We start from the raw sequence: 24,257 nt of genomic DNA on the forward strand, positions 1-24,257 counted from the left end.
CACTAAACGTTTTCGCAATCGCGTGGGGACCCGTCCATGTAACTGCCGTGTTCATCGAAAAGGGCGTTTACTTGGAAACAAGTTGCAACAACCACCTCACCTTTCTCTCCTCTCTCTATGTCCGTTGGAAAATTGTTCTCAGACAGAGAGAGAAAATGTATTCCCATTAAATGACGGGCCAATTAAATTTCAGTTATTGGAGCGTTCATTAATTACGGCCCCTCCGTTAGCTAGCCCGAAGGCTAATGAGTCTGGCTTCGGAGGTTGCATGTCGAAGTTAGCACCGATGTAACCAACATTTTCGTAACATGTCTGGCAAAGATTCCGCCGTAGAAATTGTGTAATATTGAAAGGGTACCGTAAAAAGCTTGAGTGGCATATTGCTGTTATTAATGTTACCGTTATAAATCGTCGAGATAACGGGGTATAGGAATGTTATTGAATGATGTGTATATCTATATATATTTGTGTATACAGGGTGTAACAACGGTAATACAATTTTTTTTAGAACTGATAAAATTTAGAGCTAATTTACACTTTAAACATAATTGTTTTCGTCACATAATGTGCGGTTGAACCAATACGAAACAAACTCTCGTTCTCAGGAATGAGAGTTCATTTTGCCCCCCCCCCCCTAGAATTTTCAGGCACGGCTATCCGCAAAGCTACAAACGGGGGAAAAAAACCTAGTCTAAAAGACCGGATACGGATGAAACCAATTCTAAAGCTCAATAAACTAGACATATTGCGGCTCACAGGGGATACTGGTGAAGAAATGATCACGAGCGATTTTTCTCGTGATGCCCGTCCGCAGACATGATTAATCAAAAAAAAAAAAGCCGTGCGTAACATAGTCAATTCCAAACCTACATAATTGATAACCGGTGACTCTTCACGACTTATTTTAAAATATACAGGGTGATTATAAAAAAACTATCCCGACATATGGGCTCCTAACTATCATACCATTCACAGAAACTGAATGAAATTTTGGCATAAGGTATTTTGATGTATGCGCTCAAGAATGATATGGAAAGCAACAGTGTCACTCTAACAGTTACGGTTACAGTGAGAAAATATCAAATGGCAACACCAAGTTTTTTGTATCGGAATGCGATCTCCATACTGAAAAACACTAAATAGCGTAGGAATGGCACCCGTAGCACGAAAATGCCCGGAGCTAGGCAAGGAAAAAGGACTTTGCCGTGCACCAGAGCATTAATGTTCGTTTCATTCGTCACACCGTTTCTTCGATCCCAGCCTGATTTGTCCTCCACAAGGTCATGTGGAAAACACAATAGAATGCTTTATTTTATGCTGCTTCTTCCTTATTGGTTGTCCTCACTTTTAGCCTATCTACCGCCGGTGATTTTCATGGTTTTTCACAATGGGGATCACATTCCAATACAAAAAACTTGGTGTTGCCGTTTGATATTTTCGAAATTTTCTCACTGTAACCGTAACTGTTAGAGCGACACTGTTGTTTTCCATATCATTCTTGAGCGCATACCTCAAAATACCTTATGCCAAAATTTCATTCAGTTTCTGTGAATGGTATGATAATTAGGGGGGCCCATATGTCGGGATAGTTTTTTTATAATCACCCCGTATATATATATATATTCGTGGACACCTACATCAAGAGAAGAGGATTAGCCTCCTGCATATACTCTGTACACAGGAGAGGAAGTTCTTTAATTGCATCACTGAGATGCTTCGAACCACCAATCAATGTAACGGAGTTAATAAGTCTAATTTAAATTTCAGATTACCTCTTTATTTTCGCTCGCTCCCCCCGCCCCCCCCCCCTAAAAGCTAAGCCACGATATTAATTATCGCCGTTTGGAGTTTCATCCCGCCACGCATCTGAGGATCTCGCGATGTTTACGATGAGTACGCACATGCAAGCAGCAGTACACATTTACGAGTACTGGTATGTATCAAACCTCAATGCGCCAAGAGTTTGAAAAATCGTCTCGTTAGAGGACTTAGTCAAGAAGACAAACAACGAGGTGTCGCGTGTGTGTGAGTTAGAGAGTTTCGCTTCCTGTCTCTGGAAGACCCCGCAGAAGTGGTGGTGAGACCCTGGGTGGAGGGGGGTGGGTTTTACGCTTTTCATTCTGGAGATTACCCATTAATTTTAGGAATATTTCCCAAGTAATTTTAATCTCTATCTTCTTCGGGAGGGGCGCGGGGGGTTTGAGACGGAAGGATGTTAAATATAGGTTTAAAAAAAATGAAAGAGAGAAAATGGAAGAAGTAGTATATGAAAGCACACTGGCAAAACGAGCTAGATGTAGCGAAACGCGCCCATTTCTAAAGTTCAAACTGTCATCGAAACTTCTAGAACAGCGTCTCTATGGTCCGTGGGAACCATAGGTGATCAGCGAGCAGTCTTGATAATTCGATTCTAACTGAATGAAAAATTATTCAATTGTTCAAATAAAAATTATACTTTCATCGGTTCACCATATCTCATGAAGAAAAATTGCGGGAAATTGCGATCCTGATTAAGGGATGTTGCTGACTCAGGGTACCTCCATTTTCTTAATATAACCCCTAAAAAATTTTCTCCTCCGCATTTTTGAATGCCTGCCACAATTGAAGGGTTAAATAACGAACAGAATAGCAAATAAAAGATAATTTTGCTCATCGCTTTCCTATCTACACTCATGTCCATAAATTAAGGACAATTCAGAATCACACGGAAATGGAAATCTAAAGTAAAAATTTCACCTGTAGAATTATCACACACATCTGCAAGAATGATATGCAAATTTCAGGAAGCCACCAGATGATGCCGATAGTACGTCACAATGACGAGAGTGTAAGAGGGGGGGGGGGGTATATAAGGAATGGTGGCAAAGAATCGTTCACGAAAATTCTGTAAGACGCTCAGTGCCATAAGCGAATAGTTATGACACAGAGGACGCATGTGGATGATTTTTTACGTGGTAGAATTATTTGCCGCCTGGAATGTGGGAGTACTCAGATGGAAGTATCCGAGGAACTTGGAATTGCCCAAAGTGTCATCTCTAGGCTTTGGCAACGATTCCAAGATAACGGAAATGTCAGTAGACGTTACAGTACAGGTCGCCCCCGAGTTACAACGCCGAATGAAGACAGGTATTTGGCAGTAACTGCCAAAAGAAGCAGACGGAGCACAGCATCCGACCTGTCTCGTCAGCTATCTGCAGCCACGGGTACCACAGTTTCAAGGCAAACCGTGTACAGACGTTTGGGAGATATTGGTCTATATGCTCGCAGGCCTGTCAGATGTGTTCCGCTCATGGCAACTCACTGTCGGCAGCGATTAGCCTGGAGTAGAGAACATACAATGTGCGCATCGTCACAGTGGGCTTGTGTGATGTTTTCCGACGAGTCCAGGTTTAGTTTGCAGTCTGATCCACGTCGGACTTTCATATGGAGAACGCCAGGTACCCGTTACCACCAAGACAACATCATTGAACGACACCGTTACGGTGGTGCAGCATTGCTCGTTTGGGGTGGAATTATACTGGGTTCCAGAACAGATCGGCATGTTCAAACCGTAACCATGAAAGCCCAAATTTATCGGGACATCATTCTGGAAAAACATGTACATTTGTTTAGGGGTGCCATGGGCGCAGAATTTGTGTTTATGGATGACAACGCCCGTCCTCACCGAGCGAACATCGTAAACGAATGCCTTGAATCTGAGGATATAACCCGTACGGAATGGCCAGCATTCTCACCTGACTTGAATCCGATATAGCATGGGTGGGACATGCTTGGCCGACGAGTCAACCACCTCCTACATGTGTACCGGAACTTCGGAGAGCATTGTTTGCTGAGTGGAGTGATCTTCCCCAAGATCAGATCGATACTCAGCATGCCTAGGCGTTGTACGGACTGTGTTTCATCGCATGGGAGACATACAATGTATTAACCATCATGCCAACCATGTAATAGTAAGTTTTTGTAAAGGAGATATTTTTTGCAATTGCTCCAGGGAGCAAAAATCGTAGTTTTTATGAATGGTATCATGCATACACCATCGTTTTTGTTCTTTATCTTTTGTTTAATAAATGGGCTTTATCAATAAGTAACGTTTGTTTTGTTTCTGAACCTTTATTTGCCGGAGCTGGCATTATCCTTAATTTATGGACATGAGTGTAGTTATCATGTGTCATTCCTTTTCAGCAAGTACAGTATGCGCGAAACATGGCATAATAAATGATAAATATATAAGAACCTTTCACATAATTTTTCGTAACCATATTTATATTCTTGGACTTCCTTTTCCTGTGATAAATTTTTGAAACGTATACATAACAAACATTTACGTTTTGCACACATTTAATGTATAAAGTACTGACCTGTACCAAGAGGTCACAAAATATATGAAAAGCAGTGGTTTTTGGTATTAAAATGGTGTTTTGGTGGTATGGGGGGGGGGGGGGGGGTTAAGAAGTGAGTATTTACAGAGATCCGGCCTATTCGGCTTTTCTGTTATCCGGCCAGCCCTTCCGCCACATTAGGCCGGATTCTACTGTATATGCACATTAACTGAAATATACCGCTCAGTCATTAATCTTTAAGGCACGAACGCCTGCTTCAAGCGGAGCGGGAGAATTCTGCCACCACAACTGAACGCTTTCTTTCGGGATTGAACTCCTCCGAGGATACTTTTACAGCATTTTTAAAGAATTTTCAATCTTTTATGTTTATCTCATCAAATTCGTTCTCATCATTTCTTAGGGTACGTCCATAGTGCACCGCTTCCCGCTTCTCGCTTTATTGCTTAAACCGCGGCAGTTGTAGAAGGCGAGATGAACTCGCGCGATTCTAGCCGGTGGTGGTTATAGTGCACCGCTCGCGGGAGCGTCTGCTTGCATGAGCAGTTGGCATCATGGAGCTATCACGTGGGGATATATTGTGTTTTTGTTGACAACAAAAAATATGTACATGAAATGAATAGGACTCACCTTAAAGTTGCAATAGGTTTAGTGTAATCGCTAATTATAGTTAATTAATTAATTGATGATAAATCAGCGATTTCGCTTTTAGTGCCACAACAAATTTTCGATTAGAAAAACGAGAATTAATCGTTACAAAATTTCGTTTGATTTAGTTTTATCGTCAATTAGTTTATATTAATGATAAAACTAAATCATGATCGATAATTAACTAATCAACTAATAACGATAAAACTAAACTGGCCGATAACTAGTTAATTAACGGCAAAATCCGTTGGATTTCGTTTTATCGTTAATTAGTTAATCAACTTAATTAGTTAATTAACGAATTAACGCTAAAATGAAATCCAACGGTATTTTGATTAATTAACGATATCGTTTTTATTACGTCAACTAATTAACGATTAGTATTAACAATAATTAGGCGTCATAAAAACTCCGTTGGATTTAGTATGATCATTAATGATTCTTAATTAATTAACGATTTCGCTTATTATGTCATAACTAATTAATGATTAGTATTAGCAACAATTATCCGTCACAAAAACTCCGTTGGATTCAGTATAATCGTTAATTAACCTTAATTAATGATTAATCACCGATATCACTTTTAGTGTCATATCTAGTTAACGATTAGTATTAACAATAATTATTCGTCATAAAAACTCCGTTAGATTCAGTATTACCATTGATGATCCTTAATTAATAACCGATTTCGCTTATATTATGCCATAACTAGTTAACGATTAGTATTGACAATAATTAATTCTCACAATAGGATTCACTATAATTGTTAATTTTCCTTAATTACTTGATGATTAACGATTTTGCTTTTATTATGTCATAATTAATCAACGATTAGTCAATCAACTCCGTCGATTTACTATTCCACTATAAAACGAACACTTACAGGAAAGTATCCGTTTTAAAGTGCAAGCGGTGAGCCGGTCAAGCGAGAAAAAGAAATAACAATTCATTCCGGTTAAAGCGGGTAAAAGCAGTTTCAGCCGGTAAAAGCAGGTAGGCGGGCGCACTATGGCCGCCCCAATGAGTGTTCACGATCTTTTTTCAGCCGCGATGAAGCGAGTAGCGAGAAGCGGTTCACTATGGACGTACCCTTAGGCGTGACCCCTGGTCTCGCGGCACATTTCACTTTACCGTGAAGCGAAGCCTGGTCGACTATCATTGGCACTTTTACACTTTTAATTCAATATTGGGGGGGGGGGGGTTCCGTGATATATCATGGCCTGAGGGTCCGGCTCTGGGACCATGTTTCACTCACTACTAGAACACCGCATAGGATTTAAACTCAGCTGATATTCATAACTTGAAGTGACATAGCATTGTTTTTAGCCGAATTTCCCTCAAATTTAGGCCCCACAAATCCCTCCCCCCCCCGTAGGTCTTAAATTGTCTCGCACATACTATCCCCGTACTTCGAAAAGCCTAAACACGTGGAAAATAATGATCTTCTATGAAAACATGAGCTGAACAAACTAAAAACTCCATTTTTGTGCGAGATTCACTTGGGAAATTCGGCTTGAGTTAAGAAATGCGCAGTTACTTCATTCCAAAGAACATAAAGGACTATAACGACATCGAAGAAAATTTTGTTGGCGACCACAGCAAAACGTTCCTCCTTTATTCTGGGACACCCTGTATAGTTTTCGTCACGTACCTGTTGGCCTACGGAGCCATGGCAACAAGCTGAGCCAACATTTCCAGATGTAGGAATCGCTTGCGTGCATGTAACTGACTAAATACACAACTAATCCCACTAAATACACAAAGTTCGGATCGACATAAGGCATTGGTTGCACATGCGCAACATGAATGCTTCACACACTAAAGGTGAGCCTTTTTTTTCCCCTTTAAAGGAGGTTTAATGAGACGGTATGGAAACACGGTGGTAGAGGAAAGTGAAAGAAGAGGGTGGGTGCTTTGTTTTAAAAGGCATCTGGTATAGAGCCCTTAATCAGATTACCCTTAAATGGAAGACCGTATCGGATGTTGCAACCTCCTACCTCGCACCGATGCCAATCATCTTGGCTTTGTTGCTTCATTTCCCACCATCGCTTCCAACCTGACCTTTATACGACATGACTAGGCGTGGGGGGGGGAAACGCTTCCCCCAACCAATGGAGGCTCAGAGGGATAGCGAGAGTATATACACAGTTTCCAGGGGTATCTTCTTGCTCGATCTCCTTATACATAATTGCATTAAGGAGCGGCGAAGGCAATTACCCTAATACATTCGAGAAGAGAACGTGGCTCTTTCTCTCTGTATGCCCTTTTAAACAATGTTCCGTGTATCGCATCCAGCTTATTTTTACCAGACCGAGATGCTTTATCTTGAAATCGCTATAGCGGACATTTTGGATTTTTCTTTAAAAAAAGTAAGTAAGGCTTACAATCCTGAAACAAAATGTACGTTGATCGGTAAAATATTTCCGAGTTTAGCTAGTTTTAGCCGAGTTTGGCAGTTTCCATGATTTTTTAATAGCCGCTCTATTGGAGTTTATGGGAATAGGGGCGTGCCATGTAGAAGCCTTGAATGAACATAGGAACACCCAAAAATCATTTTTTAGTTCAGATTTCTAACACAAGGGTCGAACGTATTGAAGTTTGCGTGTTCACACCGTAGACCTAAGATTAATGGTTATGGTATATTTATGGTTTCACACGTACTCACGATTGCTCTGACAAGCGGACGAGGTTGGGGGGGGGGGGGAGAGATGAAGAATATTTTTGATTGAGAGAAGCTAGCTTTACATATAGAAACAAGATTCATTGAAAGAATGGTTATTTGTGAAGATGAAGATTACAAAAAAGGAAATTCATCACTACCCCCACGGGGAACTCGAACCCCGGTCTCTCGATTGCCGGAACAAGTGCGCTACCATCTAAGCTATGGAAGCAATAAGAACATTTCAATCTTAGAGCGTATATATATGTTGAAGCTTTACAAAATTTGAGTTCGGTCGAAATAAGTGGTTTATAAGAAAGCGAGTTGTCTCAGCATTGCCGGTGAGGAGGTCAAAGAAGAATTTTCAATTCAACTCTTTACCGGCCATAACGGTCGTAGACGGCTCTACGAGCAAACGTCCGAGATGGGTAGTATATAAGAGATTAATTTATACAAAAATTGCCACGTTTTTAAGACAAATAAATTCAATTGGTAGAATGGTCGACGCGTTTCGGCTCTTCAATGGAGAGCCGTCATCAGGACCTCGTGGTCAGAATTCACACGAATGAGTCGTGGAGGGGCCGTCAGAAGAGTTCGCCTTTGTATTTGCTGCGTCCCGTGTGGTCTTTGGATGTGAATTGGGGAGCCATCTGTTGCAAAGTGTTGAAAGTTTTGTTACGACTGACGTTAATAAAGCCTGTCCAAGCTGACGAAATAGGTGGTGTTTCTCTTCCATCATTAACGAGGAAATTCTGGCATGTTCTGATGAAGTATCCTTCGAGAAAATTCAATTCGGAATTGTGTGTTGCTTTTTTAAAAACAAACGCTTTATAAAAATCAAAATAATGTGAACGTTGCCAACAGTGTTGGGCAATAGCCGAATTATCCGTCCGTCCCTTCTCAACATGCTTTCGGTGTTCGAGAACTCGAATATTTAGATTTCTTCTAGTTTGGCCAATATATCCATTTTCACAATTCTTGCATGGGATGAAGTAGATACCAGATTCTTTGGAGGGTGAGATAGGATCTTTCAGATGGGAAAAGGTGAGTATATTTGTTGGCTGGAATATTGTATGGAAGTCAAATTTCTTTCTATCTAAAAAGATAGAAAAGATCATGAAACTTGAAGAATCGAATGGAAGAACAACGGTATCTCTTCTATCTTCAAGAAATTTGACTTCCATACAATATTCCAGCCAACAAATATACTCACCTTTTCCCATCTGAAAGATCCTATCTCACCCTCCAAAGAATCTGGTATCTACTTCATCCCATGCAAGAATTGCGAAAATGGATATATTGTCCAAACTAGATTTTTATGAAGCGTTTGTTTTTAAAAAAGCAACACACAATTCCGAATTGAATTTTCTCGAGGGATACTTCATCAGAACATGCCAGAATTTCCTCGTTAATGATGGAAGAAACACGCCACCTATTTCGTCAGCTTGGACAGGCTTTGTTTAACCTCAGTCGTGACAAAACTTTCAACACTTTGCAACAGATGGCTCCCCGATTCGCATCCAAAGACCACTCGGACGCATGCAAATACAAAGGCGAACTCTTCGGACGGCCCCTCCACGACTCGTTCGTGCGAATTCTGACCACGAGGTCCTGATGACGGCTCTCCATTGAAGAGCCGAAATGCGTCGACCATTCGACCAATTGAATTTATTTGTCTTAAAAACGTGGCAATTTTTGTATAAACTAAAAACCAGGCAAAGTTTCTCATTTTTGTGGTAATATAAGAGATAATTATGAGAGAAAGGGCTGGGAAGAATGATTGACAGCTCTTGTCAGGGGGAGAAAGACAAGTGTAGACGCCCCATCAATTGGATTTCAAAATCACCACTTAAGCTTCACGATGGAGCTCACTGTTGTTTTATAAGAATACAATATAAGAACTGAATGGTAAGAAAGGATGAAGGTAAAGTTTGGACGAGCCTATTTCAGAAAGCAAAAATAGGGTTACTTTCTCGGACATCCGAGTATCCTTCAAGAATCTGTAAAGGCTTTAGAAAAAAATTAGTATATGCAAATGGGGCGGCTATACAATTCAAAGCTAGAAACAGAAGCGAAGAATGCCACGCTAACCTTTTGAATGGTATTGGAAAATAAGTGAGAGATATATTTGGAAAGAACGCTTTGTGTGTGTGTCAGCAAAATTGAAACTGAATGCACTTACCTAGGCAGAATAATTTGAGTGACTTGTGCAGTGTGCTTGATACATGTGCGTATTTCAAGCTACGTGTATGTTACAGCCAAAAAGTCCAAAGTCCGGCAAGTTCGCGAACTGGCCGAGATGTTTTTGAATGTTTGAGTAAAAGTCCGAATTTCCGAAATGACTGGTGTTTTTTTTTCGGGCTTCAACCGACCAATTCGTGAAGTGGTCGGAGACCCCTGCCCGAAGTTCGATGTGCTGATGTAAGACGCTCCGGCGGATCATCGCCAACGTGTGATACATGGCTTTTTTACAGGATGCCGACTCTTACCGTTGTCCAATGACTATTTCCCGTTTGTTTTAGAGAGAACTTTCAATTAAAAGAAAATGTTTCAATTGATGCAGCTCATCACAGGGCCCCTCTTGTGAGTATCACGGGCCCCCGGGCCAAGTGGCCTGAGGCCCTACCAGGCGAATTCTCGAAAACTTCAACCAGATCTCGTTTTGGTGAGCCCCCGCCCCCATCTTGAGGCTCCACGGGGAATGTCCGGTGAACTGACGATCTCGACATTATCAGGGAATGTTTCCAACGGATTTAGTAAGTTTCTCCGTGCTATGAAACACGGGGGTTCACCGAGGGTTTGCACGGTAATCGACGGGGTGAGTTGCCTATTTTCACCCTGCCATCAATGGGAACGATACAATTTTCAGTGAATGGTGGATCACCACCCCACCTCCCACCCCCCCCCCCACCTCTGTATCGTCTATGTCCCTGTATGATGTGGACAAAAAAAACAAGCTGCGATAATTTACGAGGCACGATTGGAAAGCTGTGGTTGCAACGGATTTGTGCGCAAGTGGGACATTAAAAAAAGAAGCAGAAGAGTTTCTGGTGCATTTATTTACTTTTCCCCTCTGAAATACTTGACCACGAGTGTTGTGGGCCCACCTTGCGCTCAGAAAAAGAAAATGGTAATCATTGGCTAGTCAAGACCGGACAGCCACTGTTCGGTCGCGTGGTCATCGTGCAGGACTCTCGTCCTGAGGATCCAGGTTCGAACCCCGTTTGACGGCACAGTGGTGGTCGGTTGAAGTTGGGCTTCGAGGCGCGAATGCGAGCCGGTCTCCCACTTGAAAAAGTCTCTCCGCAGAGAGCAGACGGACCTACAACACGATACTTACACAACATGAAAATTCAAGTATTTCCCATCTGTACTTCAGAAAATGGAAGACAGGTGGCAGCATGATTTATTCAAATGGTTGTTTTTAAGCAAACCATTTTGCCATTGATTGATTAACGAATTCGGGAAAACCATGATGAGGAAGACGAGAGCCCAATGTTCGGTAGTTCGCCCCAACTAGCTACAGCAATGTATACCACTTCATTAATTAATGCACTTAAAACACACGCTAAAAATACAGTGTGAAAAATAATCCCCGTAAATACACAGCAAAGTTCACTACTGCAGTGTCAGATGGTGATGGTCATATGTATTGTTACGACTTATAGATGATAGATGGCGCAATTCTCTTTTTTTTTAGAGGGTCTCTAAAAAAATAACGCAATCTTCTGTTGGCAACGGCAGTTGATACTGGTTTCTGTTTATCGCAAAGAAGTGAGATTGGCGGAGTACATTCCAGAATATCCACCCCCCCCCCTCCAGACAGTGGCGCCATTTTCCAGGAACTTCGAGAAATTTCTCTGAGCTTATAAAAAAGCGATGCTAGGACGACAGCAGAACAATAAGAGAGAAGACTCTGTGAAAAGTCCGTTGTGATTGAACTTCGCGAGAAAGTTGTTAGTTCTCTGATTCGCCTGTATAAATACGTGTAAATTGCTGTTCCGTAAGTAAATCTGTGTTTGTCCGTCGAACCGCTTCTTGTTTTGCAATCTCGAAGTCTTATGGAAATTGTCCGGAACAGTATGTTACTGAATGGCAATCCCAATCGAGGGGCGCATGCAGGATAGACCTCGGGAGAGAGTACAAAAAACTTATGCGGGGGGCACAATGAATTTCCCAAGAGAAACTTTGATTTATGGGCCTTCAAATAGCCCCGAAATCAACAGAAATTCATTATTAAAAACATATAAAGGTGTTTTGTTACGAAATTTTAATTCTCTTATACAAATACAACGCCACAACAGGCAAATTGCCCAACGAGGTGGCTGACTTGAGAACATCATGGATCCCGAGACATTTTTTGGAGGCCCTACCTACTACTGCACCCCCCCCCCCCCGGAACCTCCAACGAATCGGTACATGCGGGAATGTGCGTGTACGTGTAGTGAAACCTGACGTGAAGTTTTTTTGTTTCTCTGTAATGCTTGTTATGTGTAGTGCTGCCATCTGCCACCAGTTTTTCTAACTATGAGTGAAGTGTTATGATTGAACGATTTATCGTTGTAGGACTGTTGCTCTCTGTGGCGAGACTTTTTAACGGGGAGATCGGCTCGCATTTGCGCCTTAAAGTTGGGAACCACAGAAAACCAACTTCAGCCGACCACCAAACATTCTGACAAGAATTATTTTTTGCATCAAAAATTAATTATTGATGATCATCTGGTCTAGGTGGGGGAGGGAGAGACTCGTGAGCCCCCCCCTTCCCCCTCCCCCCGGCGTACGCCTCTGCTCCCAATATGCGTCGAGAGGTCGGGGCAAAGCTGACGGGGATGAAAGGGTGGTCAAAAAATGGTTAAGAATCTGCTGAGGTAATACTTGAAAATGGCTCCCGTGTATAAAAAAAAACCTTGAAAAAAACCAATGGAATATTATTCTTCCCTTCCCCCTCCCAGACTTTTACGAGAATGGAGAATTTATTGCCGGACTGGTTATCATTGGAGGATTCCTTCTGGTAGACACAGTTAAAAAGACTATTTCGTAAGATGGGCGTTCCTTCCTTCCTTCATGTTATTCAAAGCAAGTGAGAGGGAAAAATAATTTACCCGATTCGGGGTGCCATCTAACATGCTACGAGACCCAAGGGAGTCATTCAATCTGCGAGTGCCCCTAGATCAAACATATCCCCCCCCCCCCTCTCCTCAACGTCTTTATTTTAAGTGAAAGGCTGAGATTTTCCGGATTCTCCTTCATCCTCCTTGGCAATTAAATTATTTATGGGTCCCCGAATCGTTTTTAATGCCCTAGTCCAGAGTATATCGGAGAACTTGGTCATCATATATCGTGTCTGAATTAAGTAAGGTTGACATTCCTGTAGGAGGAGACAAATTGAAAGGAAAAAAAAAAAAGGTTATGGGGGATGATGGGAAGACTCTCCCTACCCGTGACGTTATTGTTATTAGGACTGTTTCTAATTACCCAGTTGCCTGAGGGTTAGCTATCCATTCGCTGTGCGGTTATTAACTTGAGATATCAGTTTCGTCCTAACAACGGCTGAGAGTTCTGTTATTAATCGTTACGGCAATGTCTTCTTCTAAAGCGATCACAGAGCAGCGGTCTGTCATCATTTTTGTACAATTTAACTAGGGGGATCCGCAGACTCCTTAACGGGTCCTTGGCGTAATTTCAGGCGGACCGTCAGCTTAGATGAGAAAACAATTAACTCATTGTCTTTACATAATGTCATACTGAATTTTATAAAAACATCAGTGGCCTTCATTTTATTTCCGCAGGAGGTCTACGGACTTCCTCTCATTGACACAAAGGGTTAAGAACCTCAGATCGATACATTGAAGAGGATTTAAGTGCTGAAAGCACATAGAAAAGTCTATCTAGCAAAGCATGATCATTAATGGATAGTTAATCGTCTTGAAAGTTGGAATGTTAATCAGTGGCTCGACTCCAGGGCTGGAACAGCATGGGATAGTAAGGCACCCGAATTGCTCCTTTTAGCATTCTTCAGCGGGGGTGCAAAGTTTAGTGAGGGGAAAACACCATTATACAAAAAAAAGTTATCGACATTTAAACTAGAGTGGCGGCAACAATACGCCTACCCCCTGAAAAAATGACCCTGACTCCTCATCGCAGTCCCCGAGTGACTCATTCAGAAAATGATTAGATCAGGGATTTCCAACGTAAAACTTCCCGTGGAACCCTTGATGGTAATGAGTCTGTTTTACTTAATTCAAACTATAGCAGATTGAAAATGAATTATCCAAGCGGGGGTGCGGGATGGATAAAAGTTTAGCAACCACCTTGACTAGATCGAGAAGCGTCAACCGGACCATATACAGAACGATGACCCTGATGGACACAATCCAAGCAACCTGCACAGAAGATTAACAGACATGTATAGAGAGGAAATGCAGAAGATGATGAGCAAAAAACAAAAAAAAAAATGAAAGAGGAAAAAGAGGAAAGCGAGGCTATTTTACATAACCGGATATTATCGATTGAGGGTTATTCCTGTGGGAACGAGTAAACAAGACGCCATGTGCTTGCCTGTATCCATGTTTATCGCATATATTCCGTCCGCCTTCATCGATCTATATTCCGTTCTCTGTGAGGAGTTTCATTAATCCCGATATCTCCTTCGGGAATCGGCGGTTTTTTTTTAGCCCCGTTCCCCCCCCCCCTCTTTCTTACTCAATCCACGACCCCAGTCGGTTCCCGGATCAGGATTAATGATGATTGGTTTCGATCCGTTCCGATAAACGGGACGTGTTTATGCGATACTCCCAATATCTATCAAAGCGTTTTCCCTCTAGGTCTTTTAGAAAAACCCCCATGGTAGAAATGTTTGTACATGGGTATGGGCACATGGCAGTTCACTTGACTAGCGTGACGCTGCACGATCGTGTGAACGACTGGTGTGCGGCACGCAATCGCGCGTGTGACACGTGTCTTCGTTTAGTAATCCTTATCAGTGGATAAGAGAATCTGATATAGAGCTAGACAAAACTATATATACCTCTTGAACATTTCCCGGGGGAATTCCTAACGAATTGATGCAGAGGCGGAAACGTGCTGTGTGTGTTTTTTGTCCGGTCTTTATGTATTTATGTCGTCAGAATTATGCGCGTTTCGTGTTTTAATCGCGCTGCTTCGCCATGCTATAAGTGAAAGTCGTAGATACGGAATATTTGAAGCTGGAAACTGCATGAGCGGCCCGGCCCGTGATTGTCCATTCACCCTTGGCCCGATTGGATCCTTGAAGCTTACTTCAATGAAATGCTACTGGGCCACGGACCCCTTGGGGTTCTTGGAGAGATTTCAAGAGATCCGTGACCTAGATCTTTTAGGCTAATAAGTGTTTTGATATAGAGGCTAATATACATCTTCTGCAGTGGGAAAGGTCTGTTATAGAGCAGACGACTCGCTTAAACAGAAACACTGGGTTGATAGAAGCCGCCGCGTGATAGCGATAGCTGAGGAAGAAATGCAGTGGAAGTTTCGCATTATACAGTGGAGACTCCCATAACGGAAACTTCTGCCTCGTTGTATTTCGGTGTATATTAACGGAAACTCCCAGTTAGCGGACAGAAATTCCAGTCTCATGGATGTCCGTTATCAAGAGGTTCCACTGTATTACACTCAATATTGAAAGAAAATTGAAATCAATTATTATACCTCAAAATACGATTATAAAAGACACCAAAAACAGCTGTTTAGAGGCAGTTGGCATACATATCCGCAGTGGGAAAGGTCTGTTATTGCTTAAACAAAAATGCTGGGTTGATAGAAGCCGACGCGTGATGGTGCTAGCTGAAGAAGATACTTGACTTGATAGTGTTAATGATGATACGATTGTTAAATGGAGTGTATTCTGGGGGGGGGGGGGGATTTTAAGAATGGTATCCAAATATTGGAAAAATATGGAGTTCTGGAGAAATCTTTAATTAAAGAAGAAGAATTTTCCGGCAGGCCTATATTAGCCTCGAAACAGCTGTTCGGCGTGCCTATTTTCGCCTTTTGAGGTGAATCTCGTTGGTTTTTAATTTTCTACACTGTGTCAGCAAAGGTTTTTTCTCCATACTGAATGTTGTTCCGGTAAAAGATCTGTGTGTGGTTTTCGTTTTACTGGTAAAAGTTGCCCTCTGCCACGTGGAATCCGTGGTCAGAATTCTCTTAGCACAGGGAATTCATGGTCCCCATTTGATTGGCGCAGGGGGGTTCCGTGAGTAAATAATGGTTCAGAACCCCCCTGCCCTCGACTGATGAATGCAAAAATTCCCCCTTACTCTATGAGATGGAATCAGTAGTTCATCGCTGAAAGAGAAAACTGGTAGCGGGGAAAAGTTTATCGTTCTGACATCACGAGGGTAGCCCTTGAGAATGACCTCGATGCGTCACAAATTTCAAAGATCCGCATACGATCGTCTCGTGTGCCGACATTGCGCACAACAAGCATTTCAGCCAGTTTAAGAGTTCACCTATGCAACAGCTGTATAGTCATCCTCCTTGAGAGGTCGGACACTACTAGAAATGAATATTTAGTAGCATGAAATAATAAACACTGAATGATATAATATGGTATATTTGAGGCACTTACCTTGAAACTCCTTTCTCGCTGCGCTGACGTTGGTCACGATGTTGGCCACGTGACCGAGAACGGCGGCAAACAGAAGTAATCCAAAGATGAGTTCGAACACTAGAAATACGTATTCGCCTTTGGTCCGTGGCCTCGGCAAGTCACCGATCGTACTCAGTGCTAGAGTGCTCCAGTAGAAAGCGTGCAGGTATTCACAAGTCACACCTTTGCACGTCGCCGCGTCGTGGGGTTGGAACCAGTTCCTGGAACCGAACCCTCCGTTCGTGGCTATCAAGTGGTATAGGCAGGCATTCCAGTGGAATATCACCAACATGTAGTGCGTCAGGGAGACTGCCCTGAACACGTTCGGGTAGTTGGTGTGTCTCTCTGTTCGGTCCAGGAATGCCCAGAAACGATATATCTTGACCAGCCGGAAACACCTCAAGATCGAGTTGAAACCTATCGACAGGTAGAGTACGTCCAGGGGCAAGAGGCACAGGCAGTCGATGTAGAACATGGTGGAATTCATGTAGTGCTGCCTCAGTTTCAGGGAGTCGGTCTGCAGTACACCTTCTTCCAGGTATCCTGTCCTAAAGTGGAAACCTATATCCAGGACGTACAACAGGTCGGCTAGGTAATCGAACAAGAACCACGCGGCTATCGTCGACCTGTTGATCTCCTGGAAGGCGAACCTATATATCATGACCCAGAAGTTGTAGAGGAAAGCTATGCTGACCACCATCGACCAATAGTAGCACAGTCTGCCAGAAGGGTCGAACACGAACGACCAGTTGCAAGACGGCCTTTCGATGCTGGTCGAGTTCGAACCCTCCCACTTCTCGAACTCCTTCTTGATCTCCTTGCGGCGCAGCTCCCGGGTTTTCTTGGAGATGTCCAGCTCGGAACTGACGTGGGCTTTGTTCACGTACGCCATGGAAGACTCCCTCGACCTCCTCTTCGGGAACGGCACCCCAGAAGTGTGAAAAATCTTGCTGCTCACGGATTCCAGCAGGGATTGCTTCGAGGCCGACTTGGACTTGAGATTCTCCGAGGACTTGGTCCCGTACAACGGCGAGGCCGTTTGCAGCCTCGTGTTACTGACGCTCCTGTTCTCGCTGAGGAGGCGGCTCCTCTCTCCCCCGGTAGAGGTTATGATCCCTGGCACGACCCGGGGCCCGTTGGCCGTCAGGGAACCACTGCCGTACTTGACGCTCTCCGGGGCAGCGCTACTCACTACCGCTATCTCCTCCATGTCGTCGTCTATTTGGTTGCTCTGCGTCGCCGCGCACGGCGTGTACTTTACTATCTTATTGGGTTCCCTACTGGATCTCAGAGAAGCTGGTATCGGTATCTTTTTCATATCTGCCGCTAGTATAAAGTGTATAACAAGACCTAGAAAAAACGTCTCGACCCTACGTGAAGGACGATGTATTTCCCTACATAAGTGGCTGCTTCTACGGATACCGGAGGCTGGTACTTTCTGTAATGTCTATGGATACACCACGTGATATAGAACTTGATATTTGGTGATTCATGGCCACGAAGTATGAAGACTATCGATTCCTATTCGATTGAGTATCAATTCGAGACTATGAGTGAGGGAGAGAGAGAGAGAGAGACTATATACGAGACTCTTTCTAGAACTCTCTACCAAAAGAGATTATCCTATCTAAAACCAAGAACCAATGTAGGAAAAAAGAAGTTTGCATAAATTGTCTATACCATGTACGTTAAGCGTACCTCTTGGATTTCGCTTGTATGAGGGGAAGGAGAGAGAGAGAGAGCGTATATTTATCGTAATTAAATACTACCTATATAATATATATCTCCCGCACCGACACCTACCTCACATCGACGGTACACCTAACGATTCTATCGTCGTCGTCGCTGGTCGTTATTGTTACCCTGGGGCCGATTTTGGAGATCCTCTTGTGCCTTATGAACCACGGGTACAGGAAATACTGCGATGATCGGCCGTCGCGTGAAGGCGAGGAGTGAGCGTCCTTCTTCAGGAAATCCGAGTGGAGCCAGAAGAACACGACCATGGCACTGGATTTTGGCAGCACCACGACCTGTTGAGCCCAACGAATCGGTGTCGTGGCGTAAGGCAACCCGTCGCTATACATAACTGCTGGCACTCTTGGGGGTAGTACTCTCCGAGGTCCCTTCCAATCTCATATCCAGACACAGACCTATATAAGGTATATGTATATAAGATAGCTAAGTAGCATGCGTTTTGAGATTCTCAGATGAGTAAACCATAAAGAAGAGGGAGGATGGACCACCGAATCAACTACTTATTAACCTAGGGTGTCGCGATCTAATTTGGTAGATATTAATTATCTCTATGGTCATAATTTCTCCTGTAAATCCAAGTACGAAATGTTACCTCAATTCGATAAGAGCCATCCATCCAACATGGTCATGTGAAATTATCCCAAACAAACGATTTTCCATTCCTCTTCACCATCATGGTGTAGAATCACTTTCTTTATGGTGGAATCTGGCACCACACACACACACACTGGGACAGACTCCTAATGGGTGCAGAGAGGCAAGCAGGCAGGGTCAATCAACGAGTCTTCATACGGATACCATAAGCTGCTGGTGTAATCCTGATCCGTGGAAAAGATGACATCCGATCCCGGTGGTTTCTCGTGCCGTAAATCGGTGGTTTCTGCCCAATGATGGAACATCAACGTTCATCCCAGATAGTAAAAGGAACGAATCCGTTCTCCATTAGGACACGGTGACATCTTGAGGAGGTGTTTATTAAAACTGGATATTACTGTCGAATTACGTGGTACTTGCCAACAAACCGGGAAAAGAAATGAAGGGCACACGGCGCTAAAGACACTCTACGTGGCATCAAGAAACAGCGACTAACAAAAAAAAATATATATATATATATATACAACAAATATAAGCCTAAGAAATCGGAGGAAGAGAGCGAGAGACACACACTCCCGTTCTTCGGAGCTCTCCCGTTTTTTTCCCGTTCTCCCATCACTTCTCCGGAGAATTTTAAGGTTTGCTATAGAACAAGGAGTGACAATCCTCGCCAACGGTAAACACTTTTGGCGGGATACCGTGTACTTTTCCCCTGAATTCAGTCTTTCGAGATGCAGTTAGGGATACTCCCCACGCTCCTCATATCTCGGAATTTGTTTGTTTTCTTTTTAATTTCGAAGACATGCGAACATAACAAGACGAAAGTATGAAAAAATAGTGAACGACAATAAATACAACGCGTAGACAAATAATAGACGTACAATAGATAAAACGATACAATATAGACTGCACGAGAAACAGAAATAAAGACAAATACACATACAATTGTATGTCCCTGTTTGGATTTTACAAAATCCTTCCATCAGGTCTAGATGGGATATTACTTTGAAATTCTTTCAATGCAACACCGTTGGTTAGGATATACATATTGTCTAGTGATCACAATCTTGAGAAACATTGAATCGGAATAGAGTGATCGAATATGTTCCTGTTCTATATCAGTCCAGAATAGAATGCTTTTAAACAGCAAATTGATCGCACTGTAATATAGCTTCATATATAGTTTATCTTTTTATGGAGCTATTTAATTGTTCCCCGCATAATCGGATATTGCGTGCTGGAATCGTTGATATTCGATTAAGCGGGGCCAATTGTATTTGTTATTTGGGATCTTATTTTATATTGTATATATCGTTCAGTTGATTTAATGTTGCTATCATATGCTCCCCTCCCAAGCACAAATTTCATAATTCACTATTGAATACATCCGTGTATAGATTACATCTTTGGGGGAATTGTCCATTTTTCAAATCATCTAGCATTGTTATTTATACCCAAATAATCATAATCAGACACTCAATTCATTTCTTGATAGTTAGACTGAGGATAATTATCTGACAGTGGCAGTGGTTATGGATTTTAATGCAAATGTGTGTGTTAGAGCGAGCGTTTGTTTCTGGTTTTTAAACACGTGTATTTAGCTTTTTGTACTTTTGATTTTAGTTTATCTTTGTGTAGTCATACATTGATTCTAATTAAGTCCTCTTCCTCTTTTACGAGACTTTTCATTCAGTGTCCTCAACTGAATCGCGAGAGATATCCTTAGCCATTTTGTTTCAATTTACAAAAATCATTGATACAAATTAAAAACGAGAATGGTCCCAGTACAGATCCTTGTGGTACAATTTCTTTTAACGTTTTGAAATGTGCTCATTTTTTCATTAATATAAACAGCCTGTTATGTATTAGCGACAGTTTGCAACCGTTTCGATGCATTGCTTCTTATTCCTCTACTATTGATAACTTTTTATTGAGAATGAAGTCCACAAAGTTCACAAAATCAAAGAAGTTTTACTTCCTACTTAAACACATTTTTATTCCGTGTATATGTATCCTTAAGAATCCTAGATAATTCAGGATCGCCAAGAGCAGGAAGAGTCGCCGAATGTCGAGGAGAGGTGCCTTCGATCCGAGGGGCGCCACAGGATGCGGGCGATTCCATGGGATGTTCCAGCCGTGGGTTGGAGAGGTGCCGGCGAAAATACACACGGGGGAAAAAGAAAAAGGATCCAAATTATTATTAAGCATCTCTACTCTTTCGTGGAAAGAGACGGATAAGTAAACTGATCGATCGATTGATTGAATGACTGATTGATTGTTCGGACGATTTAAATGGCTGTCCTGTTTTTTTTAAGTATTCGATGGTGAACATTTCTGAGATAGGCATTGTTTGTCGCAGTGCTCTATTCAAAATGCAATCGAAACGACTCCCGGCTGACATCGTAAAAAAATTCCAGAGGGATTCAATCTCTCCCTCTCAATATATGTGAGAGGTTATTACTATTATTATTTCGCAAATGCAAACGTATAATACACACATACAATATAATGAACAAAACATACACATACAACAAACATACACATCACATAATGAACAAAACATACACATCACATAATGAACAAAACATACACATCACATAATGAACAAAACATACACATCGCATAATGAACAAAACATACACATCGCATAATGAACAAAACATACACATATAACAAACATACACATCACATAATGAACAAAACATACACATCGCATAATGAACAAAACATACACATCACATAATGAACAAAACATACACATCACATAATGAACAAAACATACACATCGCATAATGAACAAAACATACACATCACATAATGAACAAAACATACACATCGCATAATGAACAAAACATACACATCGCATAATGAACAAAACATACACATATAACAAACATACACATCACATAATGAACAAAATACATACACACATAATACAAACAAACACTTTGTAGCCTCAATGGACTGAAAAGTCCTTCCAGCAGACCCGAAGGAATTAGTTATTAATTTTCTTTTGCAATAGCGTTACTATATTTATTAGATATCTATCCAAATGCATTTTCGTTTGTGTATATTTTTGAATAAAGTTCACAATCAAGGTACTTTTTTTTTGTGAAGCTCAATATCATATAATTATCATTTCTCTTTTTTTTTATTATTGTACTCGTTTCATAATCTGTGCTTTTAACAAGTCAAATATTATATGATTGATGTTTTTATTATTATTAAGTTGATTTTCAGTGTGAAAAATGTTCAATATCTTATTTTATTTGCAATAATAACTCCAGAAGGCATGCAATGCACTTACACTGGACTAATAATAATAATAATGAATATATAATGAAGATAATTAGAAATTATAGTCAGAAAGGATAGCCCTTCGCATACGGAGCCAGGTCGAAATCCTCAATAGCGGAAGCAAATCTTGCGTAGGAGGCGCATATAAGTTCCGATGGCAGACTGTTCCGTATTCTCGCCACACGGCATCTGTATCCGTGGAAAAAGCAATCTCTTCTGGCCATTGGTATTCTTATTTGGAAGCGATGCCTCCGTAGGTTAACTCGCCTGTCTACGATCTCGAAGAAACGTTCTCTCGACGGTAGATAAACAAGTTGGTGGACTAGTTTGTAGCACATCTACGAAGCGATTCTACGCCATTCCAGTGAGTGCAAACCCAGAAATTGAAGTCTCTGGCAATAAGACCAACTGCTCATGCCTGCTATTCGTTTAGTAAACGACCTCTGTGGCTTTTCGAGGAGCTTTATACAAATACAAATACAACGCAACAACAGGCAAATTGCCCAACGAGGTGGCTGACGTAAGAACATCATGGATCCCCCGAGTCATTTTTTGGAGGCCCTACCTACTACTGCTACACCACACATGCACCCCCCCCCCCCGCGGAACCCCCCAACGAAACCCCAACGAATCGGTACATGCGGGAATGTGCGTGTATGTGTAGTGCAACCTGACGTAAAGTGTGTTTCTGTGTAATGCTTGTTATGTGTAGTGCTGTCATCTGCCCCCAGTTTTTCTAACTATGAGTGAAGTGTTATGATTGAATGATTTATCGTTGTAGGACTGTTGCTCTCTGTGGCGAGACTTTTTAACGGGGAGATCGGCTCGCATTTGCGCCTTGAAGTTGGGAACCACAGAAAACCAACTTCAGCCGACCACCACTGTGGGGTTCGAACCCGGATCCTCGCATCACGAGTCCGGCACTATAACCACTCGACCACCACAGCGGCCTTGATTATGTAAAGGCTCCAGAGAACAGAACTCCAGAGTCGGGCGAACATACACACAGAAAGCATATGACAACGTATGCACATCACACTTGCGGTATGACGTATATAATAATATAACATGTATAAGATTCTGTTAGCTTTGCAGACTATGCCATGATAATGATTATTGAAATCCAGAATGCGGCTCATTTCAATACCTAAATCCAAGCATGTGTCCAATTGCTGTAACGTTTCATTACCTAGTTGATAATATTCAGGATCGGTGCGTCTACCTCAATGCATTGATCCTCTTTTTGATGATGAAATAGGGAGTTCATATTGACAACTCCGCTGGAAAAGTTGTTGGCATGCAATTCTTAGGCCCCTGGTGTTTCCTACAGGAGAGAATAACTTCACGTCATCGGCGAATTGCAATAGAGAGATGGGTGACACAGCCCGAGTACTATCGTAAGTGTACAAAGTAAATAAGATCGGGCCTAACACCGACCCCTGGACGACTCCACTTGGCACCGGACATTCTCTGAACATGACGCTGACTACGCGAACCTGATGAACTCTGTCTGATTTGGGGAGCAATGTAGGAAAACTCTTTTTACATAATTTTTTATTAAGTTTTGGCACTTGATAAACTCGATTACATCTATTTGCCGTTCTATGTTGATCTTTCGTTAAGTATTCAACATTTAATTGTGAAAATTTGATAACTCTGTGCAAAAAACTTTGTCTCAAAGATAGAGTATGGCATCTATTTTGGAACTATCTATTAATATTTGAGATTTTATTGTTGTATGTATTATCTAATTTCCGAATAGTCTCGTAATATGCTCCTCCCCAGGTAATGATTGCATAATTGGTAATTGAATATATTGTTCCGGATAATTTTCCTCAAGACTTCGATGTCGCAAAACAAGAAGCGTTTCGACGGACAAACACAGATTTATTTACAGAACAGCAATTTACACGTATTTACAAGCTAATCAGAGAGCTAACAACTTTCTTGCAAAGTTTAAACGCAACTGTCTTCAGCAATAGAGTCTGTCTATTCGAGTCTCTTTTAGCCTGTCTAGCCTCTCTCAGTCTGCCATCTTGCGAGCGCCACGGTATTTATAACCCGGATAGAAACTTCGAGAAAAAGAACATTCCACAAAATTCTATTTCACAGTTTCCTAGTCGGCGGCGCTACCGTATGGAGGGGCGGGACTTTCTAGGTTTTTCTCTACACGCCCTGCCAGTTCTCCGCCAGTCGCATGTCTCTGCGCTTAGACCGAAACCGGTATCATCGATATTTCTGAATCGATATTTCTATCGAACAAATCGCGCCATCTATGGTCGGAAGTTCGTAACAATATCCATGCGTAAAATAAATCTTTTAAAAGTTGTTCATCAGT

The 24,257-nt window shown here is 42.0% G+C and overlaps 1 protein-coding gene across 1 annotated transcript in view; it reads right to left on the bottom strand.

The window, feature by feature from the left end:
- Positions 1-19,201, bottom strand: part of LOC149068034 (uncharacterized) — a 249,967-nt gene extending 230,766 nt beyond the window's left edge. Inside the window, exon 1 of the mRNA XM_089251433.1 lies at positions 16,253-19,201. Coding sequence (XP_089107559.1) covers positions 16,253-17,591 — 1,339 coding nt within the window. The 5' untranslated portion in view covers positions 17,592-19,201. The remainder of the gene's footprint in view (positions 1-16,252) is intronic.
- Between the last annotated feature and the right edge of the window lie 5,056 nt (positions 19,202-24,257).

The sequence above is a fragment of the Pholcus phalangioides genome, unplaced genomic scaffold (assembly GCF_987345545.1).
Source record: "Pholcus phalangioides strain wild (caught in Gottingen) unplaced genomic scaffold, Ppha-v1.0 ptg000027l_1, whole genome shotgun sequence".
Taxonomy (NCBI): domain Eukaryota; kingdom Metazoa; phylum Arthropoda; class Arachnida; order Araneae; family Pholcidae; genus Pholcus; species Pholcus phalangioides.